This window comes from Lampetra fluviatilis, chromosome 22 (assembly GCF_964198595.1).
Source record: "Lampetra fluviatilis chromosome 22, kcLamFluv1.1, whole genome shotgun sequence".
NCBI classification, from domain to species: Eukaryota; Metazoa; Chordata; class Hyperoartia; order Petromyzontiformes; family Petromyzontidae; genus Lampetra; species Lampetra fluviatilis.
The window spans coordinates 5,742,998-5,763,938 of record NC_136296.1 but is presented as its reverse complement, the minus strand read 5'-3'; the positions used below and the strand labels follow the sequence as shown (position 1 = coordinate 5,763,938).

Genomic DNA, 20,941 nt, shown 5'->3' with positions numbered 1-20,941 from the left:
GGCCAACTATTTTGTTGACCTGCACACCGATTCCAGAAGTGTGACACGGAGAGAACTTCGATGTCCAGGAACTCTTTTGAATCTCGTTATAAATGGGAAATGTATTCATCACGAAGAGCGACCATCATTATCTAGCACAGCAACTGGGTTATTTCCTATGCAGTCACTTGGTACGGAATGATTCCCACCCCACCATGATTCAATTAACTGTTATAATTCAGAGTTAAAATATTGGTGTGAATTTAGTGCATTTAGTGGCTACGGGGATCACGTGAACCAATCACAATACAATGTATAAAATAAGAAAACTAATTATATTATTGGTTCTTTCGGTAAAGTCACGTAGAAGGGAAATAATAAAATAATAATTATTATAAAATAATAAAATAATAATTATTATTATTATTATCAAATAATAAATAATTCCCTTCTACGTGACTTTACCGAAAGAACCAAGAATATGAATCCCTGCAGTCATGAAAGCTTTAAATCGAAAAAGAAAACTAATTATTTATGGCACTTTGTTAATACATTGCTGGATGAAAGTCGCCCCGCTCGCCTTAAGAGTCACGAAGGTTGTTTGACCATACTTCACCATACTAGTAGATGCAGGTTGGCGCAGGGGTTGGTAAAGGGAGGAGACACAATGGGTAACAGCTACGATTCAGAATGTATTTTTGGGTAATATTGCGCGAGTAAAATGTGTGCCGTAGACCCTCCTCCACCTGACACGGCCCATTTAATGAGGTTGCCACGTGAAGAAATGTGCCAATTTATTGCCGCTTCAGCACACCGGTATGTTGGGGAGCAATCCACACCGTTTAACAGTTGGGCACGACGGTTCACAAGTTACAACCAGCATCATATCATGCAGTTGATATAGTTGTAAAAATAAGTAACATTTACGTTAGCCATGTTCCTCTTTGCTTCCACGTTAGCCATCGCCGAGACTTCAACTGAGGTCAATGGATACAGGGTGCAGTGTGTGAAACCACTGCACCTCAGCTCCGCAACATATACCATACGAATTGAAAATACTATAATCGATCATTACGTCAACAATATTACGCACGTTGTCATGCGCATAGGAACCAGTATTATCGAGCAACAAGTCAATGAACGGTCACATGCCCAGGTATTATACAAGAGCCTGGCTCCGCTTGGCATCTAAAACTTTACAAAGCAGATACTGCGTCGCGTGACAGCCGCATATGCACACGATGCACAAGCAAACGCAAACAAAGCAAAGGGAAGGGATTAATTGTGTTCCGCGGAGGTTGAACGTACATTTGTTTTGCCCTCTACGGCTGCGCAAAGAAAAAAAAACACGAGAACGTTCTCAACAATATCTTATTTCGACGAAATGCATTAGTCAAAAAATATCAAATACATGCAAACATGATACAGGGAGCGTACGATGTCCGAACGAATGTACGCTGCCGACCTTTTTATAGCAGCACATCGAGGCGTATCGACCGACAATTTCACAAAACAGAGTCTCTCTTACCTCTCTTAAACAATCTTGTGCAAAAATAAAAACCCTTCCCACCATTGCAGAGCAAATAAAGCGGTGTTTGCTGTTCCTAACTCTAAGGATAGACTTTCAGTTATTAATAATGGTACTGTACGTACCTAAAATAACGTTTAAAACTGAAATTAATAATATTTTTAATCGCACGGCGTGAATTTGAATTATCGGTGTTTTGTATGACTGCGTAAAGTGTTAATAGCGATTTTGGACTGAGGCTAAAAAGTGTGAACCTTATTTTTTATTATTATTTTGCACAGAATGATAACTTTGAAGCTCAGAGGTCAGTGGTAGAAGCTTCCTTCTCCTCAGGGTCACCCAAAAAACCCTTGGTCCGGTTTCAACATATTTTGGGTTTTTTTCCAGTTTTATTCCAATTGTCACAGCAGCCTTGTTAGGAGGTGATGTATCAATTCACGACTCTTGCAGAACATCCCCCCATGTCAGCGATCTTCCTGAGGAAGAAAATATCACGCAACTAGTTCTTCTGAGATCCCTTCAAATCACCGCTTATACACATTAAGGGATGCTGCACTTTCAAATCCGCCTTGACAGGATATCTGAAGTAGTTCTGCAGTATTTGCATCTGCCAGCTATGTAAGCCCTTCAGCAGAAGTGACCTGGCCACAAACGACAGCTGAACGAAGTGATGGCTTATCATCTGGACATTTGCAGCAGCCAAATGCTCTAAACACACGTTGATTCTAACTGTTGTGGGGAAAACCGAAGGACCGGAGAAAATTCCACGTGACCACGGGGAGAGAGAGATGCAAACTCTAAATATACAGGCATCAGGGTCGGGATCGAACCCACGACCTCTTGCATTCCAGGCGAGGAAGTTAACGTCACTTTCCCGTGGCGCCCCTAACGATTGATGGCAGAATTGAAATGCAGCTGGGCAGAAAATGGACAACACAAACAAATGCTGAAACGTCCCCTGGGAACGACGATTGTCGTGTACACCGCAGAGGGCCCTGGGCCATGGAGCTCACAGGTGTTCCCTTAATTAGAGCCATTTGTCGCACCCGATTATACAAATATAGCTTCTTAGCCGCCGCGTTATCCACAAGGAAGACCGGCCGTACAATCGAAGCGTCGTCGACCATTCTTGCACGCAACGAAACAAAAAAGCCACTTCAAAGCCATCCGGTGGATTTGGCGGTGACGCCAAAGAAAGGAACAAAAAAATCCTCGAGGGAGGTGCGGTGAGAAGAGCCCCTGAAATAGCAGTGACCCTGCCGCGTGCGTCCTAATGGACCCGCCACGTGTACACACACCCCCCGAAGACGCGTTCATACCGAGGCCAGCGCAGACCCCCGCACCACGACAGCTAAAAACGAGCGTGGAAAAGCAATTTCATGCCCGTTCCCGTGTATATATTTCCATGGGGGTGCTGGTCTCGTGTTGGCTCGCTGTATATTTTAAGATTCGGCTCAGATATGTTATTTTTTAAGGGGCGTTGGCTACGCGTGGTTAGAGCGTTATGCTGTGAAGCCGGTGACCTAAGTTTGATCCACTCATTCCCCCACCCCGCCACCACCACCAGTGACCAGCATGGTGAAGTATGCTCAAAAACCCCGTGACTGAGATGGCGTGAGGAAGCCTTTATAAAAAAAAATCTCTCCTGTGGCAGTTGAAACAATAGGCAAGTTTTGTTTGTTACCCCTCCCACGCCACAAATATGAATGGATTCACCACGATTAGCCGATCGGCACGTTCTGTGTAGTGGGGCAAAGTGTCGGTACTCCAACCTCTTCCAAGCTGTCTGTCTGGCCAGCGTGGAAGAGTAGGCCAAAGTCCGTCTACAGGGGCTCTCCAGTGCACCCTTAAGAGTGCTGTCGCGAGTGGAGGCCCTTCAGCCAGCAGTGGCACGAGTAGGCAGTTGTAGGGTTGCACCTTTACCTTGTTACTCTTACAATTTTTGGGATGAGACTTGTTATTGCAGCAATGGATAATTAAATTAAGCTAAACTTTTTATTTTACCGGGTAAGGCCCACTGAGCCCTATGACTCTTTTTTAGAAGCGACCAGGCCACAATTTTTTTAGAAGCGACCTGGCCACAAATTATAGCTCAACGAAGTGGCGAGTCGTGTGGGAATTTTTAGCAACGCACGTTTTTAAATGTGGAGGGAAAAAACCAGAGGACCCGGAGAAAAGTCCACGCGACCATGGGGAGAACATGCAAATTCCAAATATACCTACGTCAGGGTTGGGATCGAACCTACAACCTCCTGCGTACCAGGCAAGGGAGTTACCATCGCGTCACAGCAGCACCCCTTGATTGTGACCATCAAACTAACAGCTCATGACAACACCTCCATCCCTACTTGGATGGCCTACGGCTTATTCAATTATAATTGTAATTATCACGTCCATTATTAGTGCCATTGCTTATGCCAAATTGAAATCCGTGCCTCAACGTCACTTTGTTGAGTGCTGAGAATTATTGGCGGATTCAGAGGATGATTCATGATTATTTTATTTTGGGTATCGTGTAACAAAAATAGTTTGAACTATAACCTTCCGCCACCCGACAGAGCCACTCAAATCAATCCTAGATTTGAAGTTTTAGTGACTGCAAGGATTTATACTCTTTGGTTCTTTCGGTAAAGTCACGTAGGTAAAAAACTTAAATAAATTAAATCACGACGTTTCAGGCGCAACACGCGACTTTACCGAAAAAACCAAAAAGTATGAATCCTTGCAGTGACGAAAACTTAAAATCTTGAAAAAGGACGCTTGTGTTGCGCCCGAAACGTCGTGATTTTTTATTTTTTATTTTTTCACCTACAGTACGTGACTTTTACCGAAAAAACCAAAGAGTACCAATCAAATCGAGTCATCACATTCGCAAATCAGTTTTTTCAGAAATCCCGAGAAATCTTTTGAGAAGTGAGCAACAATTTTTTACGATTTTTCTTTCCGAAGTTTCGCTGGAGATTGCACCCAGCATCATCAGTTGCCAAACTAAAGTCCAGCTTTCATTACGCATCACGGTGATCTAATCGAAACGAAACTAATTTATGAATCATAATATTGGTCATGAAAGCCTTCGTATGAATGAAGATTCAGAGAATGTCCCTTCAGCCACCGTGCTCCCCGAACCTTGAATAATCTGGCATCTTGAGTTCGATGACAAGCAAGATATAAATTCATTGGAAATGTTGAGTGCAAATTATTTTAAATATCGCTATTACCTCAACTGCTGTGTAAATGTTTTCACCTACTCTAAAGGTTTTACTTGGATTAAAATTACTTGAATAAGGTCTCTAGGTCAAGTATTAAAGATATATTTTTAAAAAGTGACATTCATTCCAATAACTGATTTTAAAATGTTTTTAAGAATGGTTTAACATATATACAACCCTTCAAAAACATATCCTACACATGAACAGAATTAAACCATATATGCAATTTAGTTTTTTTGTTATAAATTGAATGCATATTTGGATGTGGCGAATACATTTATATTTTAAATAAACTGTAGGTGAATGTGACAGCGTATTCCATCCAATTACAGATGGTTATAATGGGAAGGCTACTGTGAAAATATCTCATAAATCACATAATGCAGCGCCGGTGGTGGCTGTTAAATAAACCCCATTGCGTTTTGGAAAGTGGTACATCGCAAAGCAATATGTAAATGGTACATTATCTCACGATATTACCCAAAAATGTTATCTAACAATATTTTTTGCTCCAATCAAATAATCTGGACTCGTTCGCCTGCTCCTTATATGCAGTGCTTGTAAAATAACTACTGAAATAGCTTAAGAGTTTTATTGACGACATTTCATTTTCAATGTCGTGAAATTCCCTTTTATTCTTGCATTTTGCCCTCTAACCCAGGTCTCCCACCAAAGGGCTCTAACTCAGGGAGGTACTGGCTCCATGAACAAACAAATAAACTGGTTTCATTGCCGTCAAAGGCACACTTGAGCTACGTTGTTCACTTCATGACAGTGGGCACGGCCGGTCACGATAATTAAACACGTGATTCGGTGCTGCTGCTGTTGTGTTAGCAGTGGTGCACAAGCACAATTCACAAAACAACTCAACACGTTCATCAATAATAACAGTGGCCTTCAAATAAGCGGCCGGGGAGGTGGGGAGAGAGAATGTAAATTTCAGGCAATGGGTCTTCTTTCAGAGCACCTTAGAATTGCATTACCTTCCCTCGAAGCTTTCGAGCAACATTGACGGTGGCCACCGTAATGCGTTCTACATTTTCCACAACGATGCCCGCGTCACAGACACAGATGTGCCTGCTTACAGGGAAACGTGTTCTTTAATGTTAAAGTGATTGTCTGCTCAAATGACCATTGAAACCGTGCTCCCCTCCTGTTTATTGCAGCCCTGAGCCAATGGTGGAAATTCCACATTCTTATGGCCAGAGTCAGTCGATCCATAAGACAACAACTGTTGACTTCCCCACAAATTGGTACTCATTCTATTCACCTCAAAGGAATGATGGGTTAAAGTCAACTCCTTCTGATTGTGAGCCACTCACTCTCTGCCGCTGAACCACTGGGCTGGTTGTAGTTGTCACCGTAGTTGTTGCAAGGCATGTAACAGTGCAGCATCTGCCTTGCTGAATTGTCAGAATCTGTGGTCACAATCTGCTCCAAGAATCAGTCCCATTGTCAAAACTAAATGATAAACGTTCATTTTCATTTTACAAGGTAAGTTCCACTGAGCTATGTAGCACTCTTTTTTAGAAGCAGTCTGGCCACAATTGATAGCTCAACAAAGTGGCTTATCAGGTGAAAATTTTGAGCAGCCAATCCTCTAAACACTTGCTTCTCAAAGTGGAGGGAAAAACCGGAGGACCTGAAGAAAAATGCACGCGACGACGGGGAGAACATACAAACTCCAATATCCAGGCGTCAGATCGGGATTGAACCCACAACCTTCTATATACCAGGCGAGGTAGTTAACATTACGCCATCAGTGTCTAGTATTTGTATGGTTGTGCTCACCCCATGAGCCTAAATTTAGCTTGAGCACACCATTTACGATACATATAATTGGGGTTCACACACACACACACACAATTCTATATGTGGATTGAGAACCTTAGTAATACATGTTATTTCTCCATACTGTCAAATGCCTACCGCATAGACGTATTGGTAAGGGGGGAAATGGCATGTGACAAAATGACCCAGAATGCAACCGATCTCGTCAGATCTCTTAAGCTAAGCAGGGTGCATCGCAGTAAATACGGAACGTTGGGCCACGGATTGTCGTGTTCAACGACAGCAGCGAGGCTTGCTGCACCTTGCCCATTCACATCGAGGAGCGTAAATCGTCACGGGAACTCCGGTCATCCTCGCAGCGCCGGCTGCTTATGACTCGCCACTGAGCAAAGGACGGTCGCTGTGCCGCGCGCTTTTCAGATGCGCTTCCGCGGCCGCCTGGAACGCTCTCCCGTCCCATATTAGGAGGCCGCTGGGAGCGGTGACCGTTTTGTTGAATTGAAAACAAAGCGCGAGCCCGTCACAGCGCGCCTCGCGTAGCTTTGTCCACTCCAACGACGCCGTTCGCGTGAGACGATCCCAACCCAGCTGAGTCATCCAATGGGTGGGTGGCTGAAGGATGGGTGTAAGGGCCCGCATGAGCCACGCACTTTTAAATCTCAGTTGACAACTCATTTCTCTCGAGCAGCTTTTTGTGTTTAGGTTTGTTGTCCTTCCCCCGTGCCTCCGATTAGCGCGGTTTTCTATGTACGGTGCGAAATAAGTTCTACATACATACATTCCACCCTTTAGATTTGCCCGTAGAAAAAAAACAAAATCCACTGATCCGGTAGCTTTTGAAGCGATTGCCTTTCATGAGCCTAATTAAAACAATGGGCATCGTTGTTCACGCAGAGCACTTGCTCGTTATAATTGCCACTTCACGCAGCCTGCGTGATAAAACGTAGCGCCTCGAAATAGCATGCCCATCAGAAAGTAGCACATACCCCCCGGGGGAAAGAGTGTGTGTGTGTGAGTGTGTGTGTGAGAGTGTGTGTGTGTGCTCGTGAGCCTGTGGTGCAGCGTTTCTCTGCGTAGGTGTGATAAGTCACAGTGATTTCCTTGCTCAAATGAGCATCAAGGTATTGGTCCTTCTCGCCCGTTTACAGTCTTGAGCCAGCGGTCGGAATTTGTCATTCCTATTTGCAAGGGGCAAGTATTTACATAATATATTCACAATTGCTGTTAATTGTTTCCACAACTTGGTAATTATTTTGATCAACCACAGAGGGATGATGGGCTTAGTCAACCCCCAACTATGATTTAAACTCACAACCTGCCGGTTGGTCAATCGACTAATGGCACAACATTTATATTAAATGTGTATATGCTCAAGCAGTCTTTGTTTATCACATCAATACATAATAATAATAAATGCTGTGTTATTTTCATTATGCCATTGAAAAGGAAATATGAGATGTGTTATTTAAGAGTGACATCGAATGCTCATTATGGGTCCCAAGTGGACCAGAATAGATTCATGGGGTAGTGATTGATGGGTTAGACTATAAGGTAAAGGTTGCAGCCCTGAAATTACTTCCCTACACCACTGCTGGCAGAAGGAACACCACTAGAGGAAGCTCTAGAGTGTATTTGGTCTCCTCTTCCACACTGACCAGACGTGTTGGAAGAGGTACCCACACTTTAACCCACCACACGCAACCTGCCAATACACCAACTGTTATTGTTGTTGGTCTATAGGCGCCGCGATAACGAGATGTTAACTACCTCGCCTGGCAAACAGCAGGGTGTGGGTTCGATCCCGACCCTGACGCCTGTATATTGCCAGAATTGATGAAGCACGTTGTTGTTGTAATCACCGTCGTTAACTCAAATTGTAAAAGTCGTGGGTTTACTCTCCAACACACCGGTTGTGTGCTGATGTAGTAACTGAGAGGCACGTTTACTCACGTGACGAACCTCACTCATTGGCTGTGTCGGGTCGAGGTGGGTTTACGTCACATTTCCATTTACGCGATCTAATGCAATTTCTTTTTTAAAAAATCATGAAACCGATTCATGCAAGTTACTGGTATTGCAAAAAACGAAACCCATTTTAACGACCCTACTCGAGACATCAAATACTACACTTTGCAACAACAAAAATGGAAAGTTACAGAGCACTGCATTGGTGGTATGTCGAGAGGTTAGTGTGTAACAACACCGTTGCGTTTTCCGGCTTTCCCTCCCTTCACTGTGAGAAGCACAGCCAGGTAAATGATCGTTGAACATCGAAATGTGTGTCAAATGTAAATACCTAATACAGGTTTTTTTTAGGTTAGATCGCGTAAATATATAAATGTGTCGTTAAACCCGCCACCACCCGACACAGCCAACTAGTAAGGGTTGTCACGTAAACAGAACGTGCCAATTCGTTACGAGTACAGCACACCGGTGCGTTGGAGAGAAAATCCACAACATTTACAATCTGAGAACAACGTTTCGCCAGTCATTACAACCAGCATCATCAGGTGACGTTATTTATGCGTTCAGCAAATGCAGCACGAATGCAACTTTTTTGACAAATGGACACGCCTCAAAACATTTGACCATTCGTACAGCTGTGCTTTTCCCTCAAGAGTTGTAATTACGTCTAATATTTGTCTGGAAAAGCCAATAGTTAAGTAATTAAACTACGCTACTGGCCTTGAGGATTTGCAGGTCTACAGTTATTAATTGTTTCGATGATGATGATGCTGCTGCTGCGTTGGCTGTGGTGCACAAGCACGAATAACACCAACATCGACACATTCGGCAATGACACTTCTCTTACAAGAAAACAAAACAATATGTAATAGGCAACGTTTTGGGCAATCGCTCTTCTTAATAGCAGGCCATGTTCATAGCATACATGTACCCAAAAGGTCACAGCAGTTTTTTAAAATATATATTCTCTTTCAATACCACAATGCTATTGTTGAATGTGTTTAGTTTTTTTGTTGCGACAGTTGTTAATGGTTAAGCAAGTTACATGCATAAAACATTTTTTTCGATTTAAAGCTTTCGTGACTGCAGGGATTCATCTTCTTGGTTCTTTCGGTAAAGTCACGTAGAAGGGAAGTAATAAAATAATAAAAATAAAACATAATAAAATAATTCTCACGACGTTTCGGCCACAACGCAAGCAACCGTCCTCAGGTGAAACCAGGTCTGTCGAGGCGACAGCGTCTGAATGAAACAGCACGTGTGCTGTTTCATTTCACCTGAGGACGGCTGCTTGCGTTGTGGCCGAAACGTCTTGAGAATTATTTTATTATCTTTTATTTTTATTATTTCATTACTTCCCTTCTACGTGACTTTACCGAAAGAACCAAGAAGAAGTTTAATGCACATCTCATGTTCGTCGGGGTGTGAACTAAGTGAGCGTTTGTCTGCAAGGCAAGATTGACGGGGCATTCAATGCAGCCTTTCAAGTGCCCTCAATGTTGCGGGAACGCTTGAAACATTGTTTTCCGTCAAGTGGGTATCTGATAATCAAAATAAATGATTAGGGTAAGGGGAAACTACATTTTTTGCAAGTTATGAATTCCCATTAGGATATGTGAGCGTTAATACAACGTTAATTACGATAAAAAAAAAAATTTCAGCAGAGGTTCAGCACTTGTAAAATAGCATTTTCTATAGTCTGTAAGAACCATGATATTGCCGAGGGTGATTTATACAGCTTAAAGTGTTATAGAAGATGTTAATACTTTTGATTGTACCCTGTTCCTCCTCAACTTATTTTTATCTTTTTTTAGCCGTGTACTGCAGTATACACTATTTCAATTTGCAGAATCAGAACGTGTTGGTAGTTCCAATGCATTAGTAAGAATGCATTCGACCCAGATCTCTCTTGAAAAAATATGCTTCTGGTCTCAATGAGCTCTTACCTGATCACAGATGAAGTTCATGCATTGTACGCATTTATTTATCAGGCACAAAAAGAAGATGCAATCATGAAAATAATGATTACAGACCCACAAGCAAAATGTCTTGGGTATGTAATGAGAAAGACAAGATTCTGAATATTAATTGTTTTCGACTGGGAAAATTATGGGTACAAGGGAGCTGGGGAAGGCGGGGAATCGAGTTGTTTATGCAATTTGAACAATTTGATGCAACTGGGAGGAGCATCTAATGTAAGTTATTGAGTAAATATCATGGATAGATCTAAATGGACGGAAAGCCATGAAAGCCGACATCTTTGAGAAAGAACTTGGCACACACAGAGAGAGAGCGATGTATCCATTAATTAAATAATAGTTTATATATATATTTTTTTATTTTAAAACAACTTTGCCATTTCTAATACATTATACTGATCATCATACGCGGATGACACGATTCTATTCACCGCCATCGATTCTAGCAATGCATCTGGATTCGAGAGGCTCTCGGAATGTACCACCGCCGTGCAACAATGGTTCACTGCACACAACCTAGCCCTTAATCCGAAAAAGTCAGTGGCCATCATGTTAGGTACCAAGCAACGTCTCAACTCATCAGCACTCCCCACACACATACACATCTTCGGTCACAGCATCAAGTTCACCGACCACTTCAGCTACCTCGGTGTCATCCTAGATTAAACTTTTTCCTTCGACCGTTAAACCAACCATTTCATCAGCTCATGTAACTTTCACCTGAAGGCTCTTAGACACATACGTCCTCTCATCTCTACTGAAATTGCCAACACATTGGCATGTTGCATAGTTGGGTCTCGCCTTGACTATTGTAACTCCGTCCTAGTCCGGACCTCCGCTGGTAACCTAAAGAAACTTCAAAGACTACAAAATAACCTAGTACGCGTCGTCATTGCCCACACTCATCCCCGTCTCGACTCACTAGCTTGTCTCCGTGCTCTCAACTGGCTACCCATCGCCAGTAGGGTCACATACAAGACCGCCTGCCTCTGCCACAATGCCTTCATATCCGCCTGCCCGCCGTACCTTTCTTCATTATTGACAACTTGCAGCTCAGCACACGGCAGATGCCTGCGCAGCGCGACTCACGACCTCCTCTTGATACCAAGATCCAGGATGGTCACGTCTATGTGCCGCTTCTCGGTGGCAGCCCCAACAGTCTGGAACGATATCCCTCTGCACATTCGCAGCATCACCTCAATCGCCTCCTTCAAGAGACACTTAAAAACTCACCTCTACAATCATGCTTTTGAGCGACTCTGAGCTTGGCTCCGCGCCTCTGAGTTGCGGCCACTACGTCTGCAAATTTGCGCGCGTTACAAATTGAACTATTATTATTATTATCATTGTTTCATTTCACCACAAAAGCCATTAACAAATAGTGGTTATGTGGAGGGGGCGATATTCCAGATCCTATTTACCTGCGGGGCAATCCACAAGTTCATTCCCTTTATCTGTGCAGAAAGATGTAGCGGAAAATAACTAAAATATTTGAAAGAATAGGGCCACTTAGGAATTTTCAAGGACCAAATAGCTATTGCGGACAATATAAGTCACATGTAATAGGGTAGCAGATAAGAGGAGTTATGTCCAGTATATAAATGAAATTAGCTCATGGTCAGTGAATTACAATGCCCTCTAACAAATATAAAATCACACAAAAGACAAATATCACCCATATAGTCTTAACAGCCGATTGCGGCAAGTGCTTTTAGCGAGTACCTATGAAGGCCGGCATGGCAAACGAGGGGATGGGTGGCCAGCACCCACACCCAGCCGTCTTTATCACATCAGGTACTCATTTGAGGCTGAGTCGACCCAAGGGAGGCCCAGGACTGGTTAAAATATTCGCCAATGTTATTGCTCATGAGCAGGAATCGAACTCGGGTCGCCGGGTTCGTAGCACGTCGCGGTAACCGCTACACTGTACACACACACCCACACATTTTATTTTGTATTCGTAACAATTTAGCACCATATGGTTTTTTTGCACACGTCTAACAATAGTGAACGCTAACGAGAGGTTTTAGCACTCGTTTCCCCAGTTGCTGAGCGCGCGGGGCATTGATCGCGTGGCTCAACGCAGCCCTGCGCCGCACACATTCATCGCCTCGGAGCGTATTTTCAACCCTAAACCTTTTTAGTTTTGTTTCACCCGCTACGGCTATAATCGCTCACCTCCTACGAACAGATGCGACTCTGTCGCGTCCGGAGTAAACCGTCTTCGGCGTTGCTGCGTTTAATCGTTTGGTAATTGTATTTCGGGAGTGGTGATTCTGAGTAACCCTGTTGTTTTTTAAAATCAGAAGTAGACACCCTTTAACCCAACTTAGAGCGTGACTAATTTTGTTCGATGATAGCCCTAATATAGACAGCAGAGCAACTCCGCACGTTCATCATCAATAACATTGTGACCTTAAACATATATATGTATATATAACGGGAGACGTTTCTGGATTTTTAACACTGCTTTGATACATCACAACATTACTTCTGTAAAAATCGCGACTGCAGGAATTCATATTCTTTGGTTTTTTCGGTAAAGTCACGTAGATAGCAAAATAATAAATAAAAATAAAAATCACGACGTTTCGATCGCAATACAACCAATCATCCTCAGGTGAACATATACAGCAGGCGGACTGCTGAGGCAGGAAGAAATACAGCGAGAGAGCTACTGCAGCCAAAGGTAAACCCACTGCAGTCACAGGTTATACTGGTAGGAACCCACTGGTTCTACCAGCCCACAGGGGATTATTGTGTCCGTCCGTCTTGCAGGGAGGGGCTGGGTGGGGAGGGAGGGGCTGGGTGGGGAGGGGAGGGTGGGGAGGGGCTGGGTGTGGAGGGTGGGGAGGGGCTGGTCACCCCGTGGTGCCCTTATAAAACTCAACGTTTAACCTACTCACGCTGCCCTCAAAGTCGAGCATATTTGCGGAATACACCACGTCGCCATTGACCCTGGCCATTGACCGAGCAACCCAACTTTCCTACCAGCTCCACCGCAGGAATGTGTTATATGCTTGGAGTGGGCGGGGCTAGAGATGTGTTGCGACCGAAACGTCGTGATTTAAAATAATAATAATTTTATTATTTCTCTATCTACGTGACTTTACCGAAAGAGCCAAAGAATATGCTTCTGTATATTTAAATTACGTGTACATGTAATTGATGCGTGATGCATTTTATTAACACTTGAATTTAATGAATGAGTAAAATATTTTTAAAAAATATCACAGTAAAAGTGTGGGTAACAGTGAAACAAGAATTTCAACCCTGTAGTTTCAACTGGCTACGTTTCCGATTGCTATGTGCTTCATTGCTGTACTTTATTTTAATTTAATTTTGTTTTTTCGGGAACAACGTTTCAACAACGTTTCTGGTCAGAACGTTGTGTTTTTCTTTGAAATCGTTCCAAATAATCAGCATTCACGTATTTTGTTGGGGTTTTTATTTTTAGGTCGCATTTCCCAACTTACCCAAAAATCCTGGCATACTCGTGTCCGGTTTCTTGAGATTTTGCATTCGCGTGAATATAAAAATTAAGAGGAACAAATGTATCTCTAATCGTAGCTTGACATTTCCTTTGTGTAAAGCATACTCTCGTTTTGGTTTCAGACCATCCGCAGGCATTTATCCGTCGTAGATTTTAATCACACATGCGGCCCATTTTGGCGAGGTTCATTTCAACAATCCTGCACAACTTTCCTCGGGGCGTCTTAATCACTCTGGGGCCAATTGATACGTTTTTGTTTATTGTTTTTATCAAAAGCGAACCCGTAATTTTGTTGCAAACTACTGTGTGCGAATGCTGTGACGATCAAAGCCCAGGCCGGATGTTGCTCCATTCTCCCATGGAGGGGTTTGCCGTCGTGAGCCGTCGAATATGAATTAAAGTCACACACGGAGCGGGCCCAGCTTCATAAGGACTTTAAACCCACGTCCCAGAGACACTCGCCTTCATGCTGGTGTTTTGTTGCTTTACTGTCAGCTGTCAGCCCAGCCCATGTACGTGACATTTTTATCGTTAATAGCTTTTGTCCAAGCTGTTATTTATTTCTCCCATATATATATGAATACGAAGCACTGATGTAATATACTGCTTAGTATTTATAGATACGCACATACGCACGCACGCAAATAAACAAACATCGCACGTATAGCTTTGTAGTTTGTCATGGAAAGTGCTGTTAGTGAGTGCCTATTGAGGCCGAAGAAACACATGAAAGGGTCATGTGGTTAAAAGCACACCGGCGTGCCTTCATCTCCACGATCTTTACACACCTCACCAGGCACCCATTCACGCCTGAATTGATGGTGGAGATGCCCAGCACAAAAGTGAGACGCTGCAGTGTTTCTTACAGCGTATGTATTAAGCAGGCCAATCCGGGACCGGTTGAAACTTTAATAAGTTTCATCGGCGCAATGCGGCCAGTGAAACAATTGCACTTCGATTTCCAGGCATTGCAGGCATTGTTCTCGACGCGTTCCACAATGGTCCTCGTTCAGCGCAGTACGGGAAAGCTGTAGAGCACGTCTTGCGTGGCGTCTTGGCAGATTGCGGTCCGTAATAAATACACGAGCACGCAAGCATCTGTTCTCATCTAAATCCCATGCTAGCTGTATCTATGTATCTATAACACGTAGGATTTAGCAACCAATATTATCCATAATAAAGTTTTTTTTGTGTTAGATCGCGTAAATATAAATGTGTCGTTAAATCCGCCACCACCCCGCACAGCGAATTATTAATGTTTGTCACGTGAGAAAAATATGCAAATGTATTACTACTACAGCACACCGGTGTATTGGAGAGAAAATAACGTGGGTTTGCTGCATCGGGTAGTGACGGGTTTAACGACACATTTATATTTACGTGATCTAATCCAAAAAACATCTGCTATGGATCTATGCATGTATGTTGAACTTCTTTCGCGCCGTACGTAGCCAACCGTGCTCGTTGGAGGTGCGCATTGTACGAGCCGGACCGAGCGCAGCAGAACGAGGACTCGTCAACAGGGCCCAGAGCCTTGTGGCGGAACAAAGCCCGCAGGCTGGTAACGTCGCGCCGTCTGTCTCTGTCTCTCTCTGTCTCTCTCTGTCTCTCTCTGTCTCTCTGTCTCTCTGTCCGTCCGTCCATCTGCCTGCAGGCGTCTGCACCAGCAGTTCGAGAGCTACAAGGAGCAGATCAAGAAGATCGGCGACGAGACCCGCAAGCAGACGTCCGACACCAAAGACGACGCCCCCACCTGCGGCATCTGCCTCAAGACCAAGTTCGCCGATGGCTGTGGCCACCTGTGCTCTTACTGCCAGACGAAGTTTTGCGCCCGCTGCGGAGGAAGGGTCACCCTCCGCTCCAACAAAGTAACATCCTTTGTTTCTCCGTCTGTGTTTTCGTGCTTCTTGTTGTCGTTGTTGTTGTTTGTGTTGTTTTTAACAGGGATCCGATTTTCCTTTTGCGACATTTGTTCTTCTCCCCAGCCATGAGTCTGTGGATTATTTGGCTGCTGTAAAAAGCCAAAACTCAAAAGTGAATAATAATAATAAAATGGGCCCTAGAAAAACTCCAGCAGTGAGGTTAGGGGTTGGAATAGGAGGGTCAGTGAGATATTTCATTCCATTGTATGTTGAACTTCTTGTGCACTGTACGTAGCCAACTGTGCTAATCGCGGGGGCATATTTGGCCAACAAATATTATTTGGCATAAACATTTGTCTCCTTGTTGAAGACGATGTTAACTGTGAGCTACGTGACCAGAAAACCATCTAATTTATCGCGAAAATAATTGGAACATTTGGTGGTATAATCACCCCAGTGATTTGACTGCCGGCAAGCATGTGTTATTATAACAAAAGAAAAGGTATGATCTGAAATCAAAAGAAGTGCATATTTGCAGGGGAATATTGAAATAATTATGCTAGCCGATCAATCGTATTTTTTATTTCGAAGAAGGTGCGAGTCCATTGACGACGATGGAAGTTTTACAAAGTGCAATTGTGGAGGCACGGTTATAGTTCACTTAAATTACGTATTTGCAGGAAATTGTCTGATTTTGGATTTTGCCCCACGAAACCAGCAACTGTGTATTCCCAATTATGTTCACATGAACTTTAAAGTGCAAATTATGCCCCGAAATTTAGCAGGCGGTGATTAATTTCCAAGTGTTCCAAATGTCGTACAGAACTTCTCAAGTAATACACGTGTATTCCACCAAAGCATGTATCATTTAACGTGACCAAAATCCCCTTTAGTATTTGCTAAATCACCCCCCCCCCCCCTTAATACTCCAGCACTAAGCAATTAAACATGCTAAATAAGCACACTAAAGTTGAGTGATTTCTGTTTATGCCTCCATCAAATTGCACTCCATGGCTGTGTTTTCTTGAGCATGTCATCGTTATGGAACTGCGTGCTGATCCATAATCACGTACTCACTGCCAGTTGGGGGGTTGGCACGTGGTATGTTGTGCATTAGTGTGTCCCGGTTTGAGTTACGAGCATTAAGGAAATAAAGTAATAAAAAAATCACTAATATAATGAGCCAAGAATGTCTGTGTGTAACGCACGTGACGTCACTCCACGTCGACCAGCCCCCCTCATTAATAATCTTGAACAGGTGGGGTCCTCCACATGGACCCCACCCCCCCGTCATTAATAATCATAAACGAGTGACGTCACTCCGCATGAAGAAGGTGGAGCGGAACCGAAAATTTGTTCACGCAAATTAGCTTTCATTTTGACCTTTTTTAATGGAAAGTAAAGCTAATAAAGAAATCGACGCACATGACGTCACTCCACATGCGCCCTCCCCCCCCTCATTATTCATGTGTGCCTGGATTTTTTGACTAACGCAGAAGAAGGTCGAGCGGCTATGATCATTTTTTTACGCAAATTCGCTTTCGACTTTACGTATCTTTATAGAAAGCGAAGGCAAACAATAACTATAGCTGCATCACAGTGCATTTGGTGCGCTTTATTTATTTATTCAGCACGTCCAACAAAAGGTAAGTTTATTTTACGCTTCCAAATTACGCTACAACAAACATTTATCTGCTACTTTGCAGACATTGTATCGAATTCCAATTGTTTTCAACCAATTGCGTGTGTGTGTGAGCCATCTGGTAGTGTAGCAGTTAGGGTTGCGGTCCGAACCCGGCGACCCGGGTTCGATTCCCACTCACGGTTAACACCAGCGACGATTATCTGAACTGGTCCTGGGCCTCACTTAGATTGAGACAACGTCAAATGAGTGCCTGGTGCGATGTGTAAACATCGCCACTAGGGAGACAAAGGCAGCCGGGCGTGGTGGTGGCCACCCACCCCCACCGTGTGCCGTGCTGGCCTTCATAGGTGCTCGCTAACAGCACTTGCCCCAACAGTCTGTTAAGGCTACAAGGGGGATCTTTGTCGTTGATCTGTCTGGTGAATTTTCATGCATTCCTACCATGTGTGTGGGTGTTCTTCTGGAACTTTGTTTGTCCTTCAACATGGAAAATATAAACCTCATAAATGCAATGGCAACTTTGGAGATAAAAGGGCGTGTGACTATGAAACCGTTCTAGGTAAATGTACAATTGTAATAAACTGTATTATCCAATAAATTAACAACTGGCGTTAAAATGTAGCTCCGCATTTTGAACTACAGCACCTCTTCATGGGTACAATATTTTTTGTTTGATTACGTGAATGAAGTCATTACAAATTGTGACTTTGGTTTGATTGTTTTCTATGAAATTTCTTTAAATGACGCTCGCACAACACATTCACCATTTCGTGCGTTCAGGTGTAAGTGTATTTATATTTTACATAAAATGAATGCGGTGTCGCGCACTATTTTCATGCTGTTTTTGCAATTTGTACAAATCTTTAGGCTTGAAGCTGGGCCCCAACAGTTAAGGGTCAGTGTGGTGTAATTCGCCATGCACAGATGGTGCCGGAGTGGGGAGATGTTATCTCCCTCACCTGGTACACAGAAGGTCGTAGGTTCGATCCCGACCCTAATGCTTGGAGTTTGCATGTTCTCTCCGTGTTTTTTTTCCCTCCGGGTCCTCCGGCCCCCCCCCCCCCCCCACACTTTTAGAAACACGCGTTTGGAGTATTTGGCTGCTATAAATTTCCACGCGTTGAGCTAACATTTGTGACCAGCTCGCTTCTGAAAAAGAACTACATAGCTCAGTGGGCTTTACCTGGTAAAATAAAAAAAACGTTGTTTGGTTTAGTTTAATCATACTCGTGTATCAGATGCCAACAAGAGCAACGGATTCTGGCCTTGTGACCGCGTTGTTGTTATGTCTGTGGCTGAACTGAACTTCACCGGTCCTCTCTGTCTCCCTTCCTCCCCTCCTCCTTTCTTCTGCTTTGCTTGGACGCTTACTGCTTGGACACAGGAGGATAAAGTGGTTGGCATTGTCTCTTCTTCCTACTCTCGTTGTTCTCTTCACGCTGTTCACGTATAGGGCCAATGATTTGCACCATGGGAAACATAAATATCTACCGAATGTCTGATTACTTAAAGCACCACAAAAATAACGGCCAAATTTTTTGAATTAAAATGTTCATTGCTTGTCAAAAGTGTTGTTATTACAGTATTAGTCAAGTCATTTTCCCGTGCATTTATTTATGATTGTATTTCATTGGCTTATGGCTCATTGGCTAATGGCTTATTTCGTTTAATTGGATCATTGCTAGAAGTACATTGGTGTACTTGTTTATGTATTTTTATTTTGCTCGTGTCACATTGTGTTATTGTTTAATGTGCCGTGTTTGCGGTAAATCCTACTCTCTTTCTTGCCCAATCAAAGAGAGAAGATAAGTGTAAGAATGTAACTCTCTGGGGGTAAACGTATGTGCCTTGTACGTGTTAAGTTAAGAGGCAAAACTGGCAATCAAAAATCAACGGTGACCATCTCACGTTCAAAAATTACTCCTCAGTCGTGTTTGGTAGATTTCGTTTCTAGTACAGGTAAATTATTTAGTAAATATATCTTACCAATCTACAACAAAATATCTATGCTGGCTGCCTGCTGGCTGAGATCATCTCCACCACAACAATAACTCTGTTGTTAGTGGCTGTGGACCGTTGCGACAAATACACATTGAGTTGAAACGGTGGAAGAAGTTCATAAGGCATAATAATCATAATAATAATGGATAGTGACACCAAAGAGATGGGAGTAACGAATACAGAAGACTGACGTGGTTGGGGTACCACGGTGGCGAGATGTTAACTTTAGATTTGAAGCTTTCGTGACTGCAAGGATTGATACTCTTAGGTTTTTCGGTAAAGTCACGTAGGTAAAAAAATAATAATAAATAATAGAATTTAAAAAATTATAGAAATAAAATAATAAATCACGACGTCACAGCTAGATTTACTGTCTCAAGTGAGGCAAAATTCCAAGAGTCAAGCTCTTAAATACAAGTTAAGGGGAGGAGGGGCTTATCTGAGATGTTAACTACCTCACCTGGTATGCAGGAGGTCGTGGGTTTGATCCCAACCATGATGCCTGTATATTTGGAGTTTGCATTTTTATTTTACCAGGTGAGGCCCACTGAGTTCTATAGTTATTTCTCAAAAGCGACTTGAAAAACGCAATGTTTATTGGAATAATATTTAATTCCTACGCTTCACACTTGGCGTGAAGAACATTAAGAATAGGTGTTTAGTCTGCTCTGGAATGTCCAGGTTATAGATACAGAATTCAATTTGCAATGGGAAGTCAATGTGATACAGTGACAGCCACCCACATCAACTGCTCAAAATGAGATACAATAACGCCACGGTGTCGAGATGATAACTGCATCGCCAGGTATACAGGAGGTCGTGGGGTTATCCATACCCTGACACGTGTATATGTGGAGTTTGCACGTTCTCCCCGTAGTCGTGACGATTTTCCTCTGGGTCCTCCGCTTTTTCCCTTCACATTTAGAATGAACATGCATTGAGAGTGTTTGGTTGCTATACATTTCCACACGACTAGCCACTGCGTTGAGCTATTATTTGTGGCCAGGTCGCTTCTAAAAAAACAGCTATATAGCTCAGTGGGACTTACCTGGCAAAACAAAACTAAAAGTAAGTTTTTAATTTTAGTTTAGTTATTTTAAAATTGATGTACATTTTCAATTTGTGCTCCTACTCATGTAATTATTCCGCCAGATTATTCTTTGAATCCAGGATGATATACAAAAACAACCTCACAATACATATTATCTTTCCATTTTATGTTTTGCGGGAAAAAGCAGATTACTATTAGTGCCTCGAGTTACAGGATTGTGATCAAATTATGGATATGACAGCTGTTTTTTTTATTTTCCATTGCAGAATGACAGCTTCTCTCTGAGTAGTGTACATATGTATACGTTTTTTTACTCAATACTTTAAAGCAATCAACAATAATCTATATCTATATATCACACAAATCTAAGAAAACTGATGGCATCGTTTTAAAAAAAATTGGCTACGTTTTTGTAGATATTCATACAAACCCCCCAAA

At 42.9% G+C, this 20,941-nt stretch overlaps 1 protein-coding gene across 10 annotated transcripts in view; it reads left to right on the top strand.

The window, feature by feature from the left end:
- LOC144938461 (regulating synaptic membrane exocytosis protein 2-like) overlaps positions 1-20,941 on the top strand; it is a 267,561-nt gene that overhangs the window by 77,082 nt on the left and 169,538 nt on the right. For 9 of the 10 annotated variants that reach the window (XM_078866297.1, XM_078866291.1, XM_078866295.1 and 6 more), the window contains exons 2-3: positions 15,599-15,812; positions 18,836-18,847. In XM_078866297.1, coding sequence (XP_078722423.1) covers positions 15,599-15,812; positions 18,836-18,847 — 226 coding nt within the window. The remainder of the gene's footprint in view (positions 1-15,598; positions 15,813-18,835; positions 18,848-20,941) is intronic. The other variant, XM_078866289.1, reaches the window with a different exon arrangement.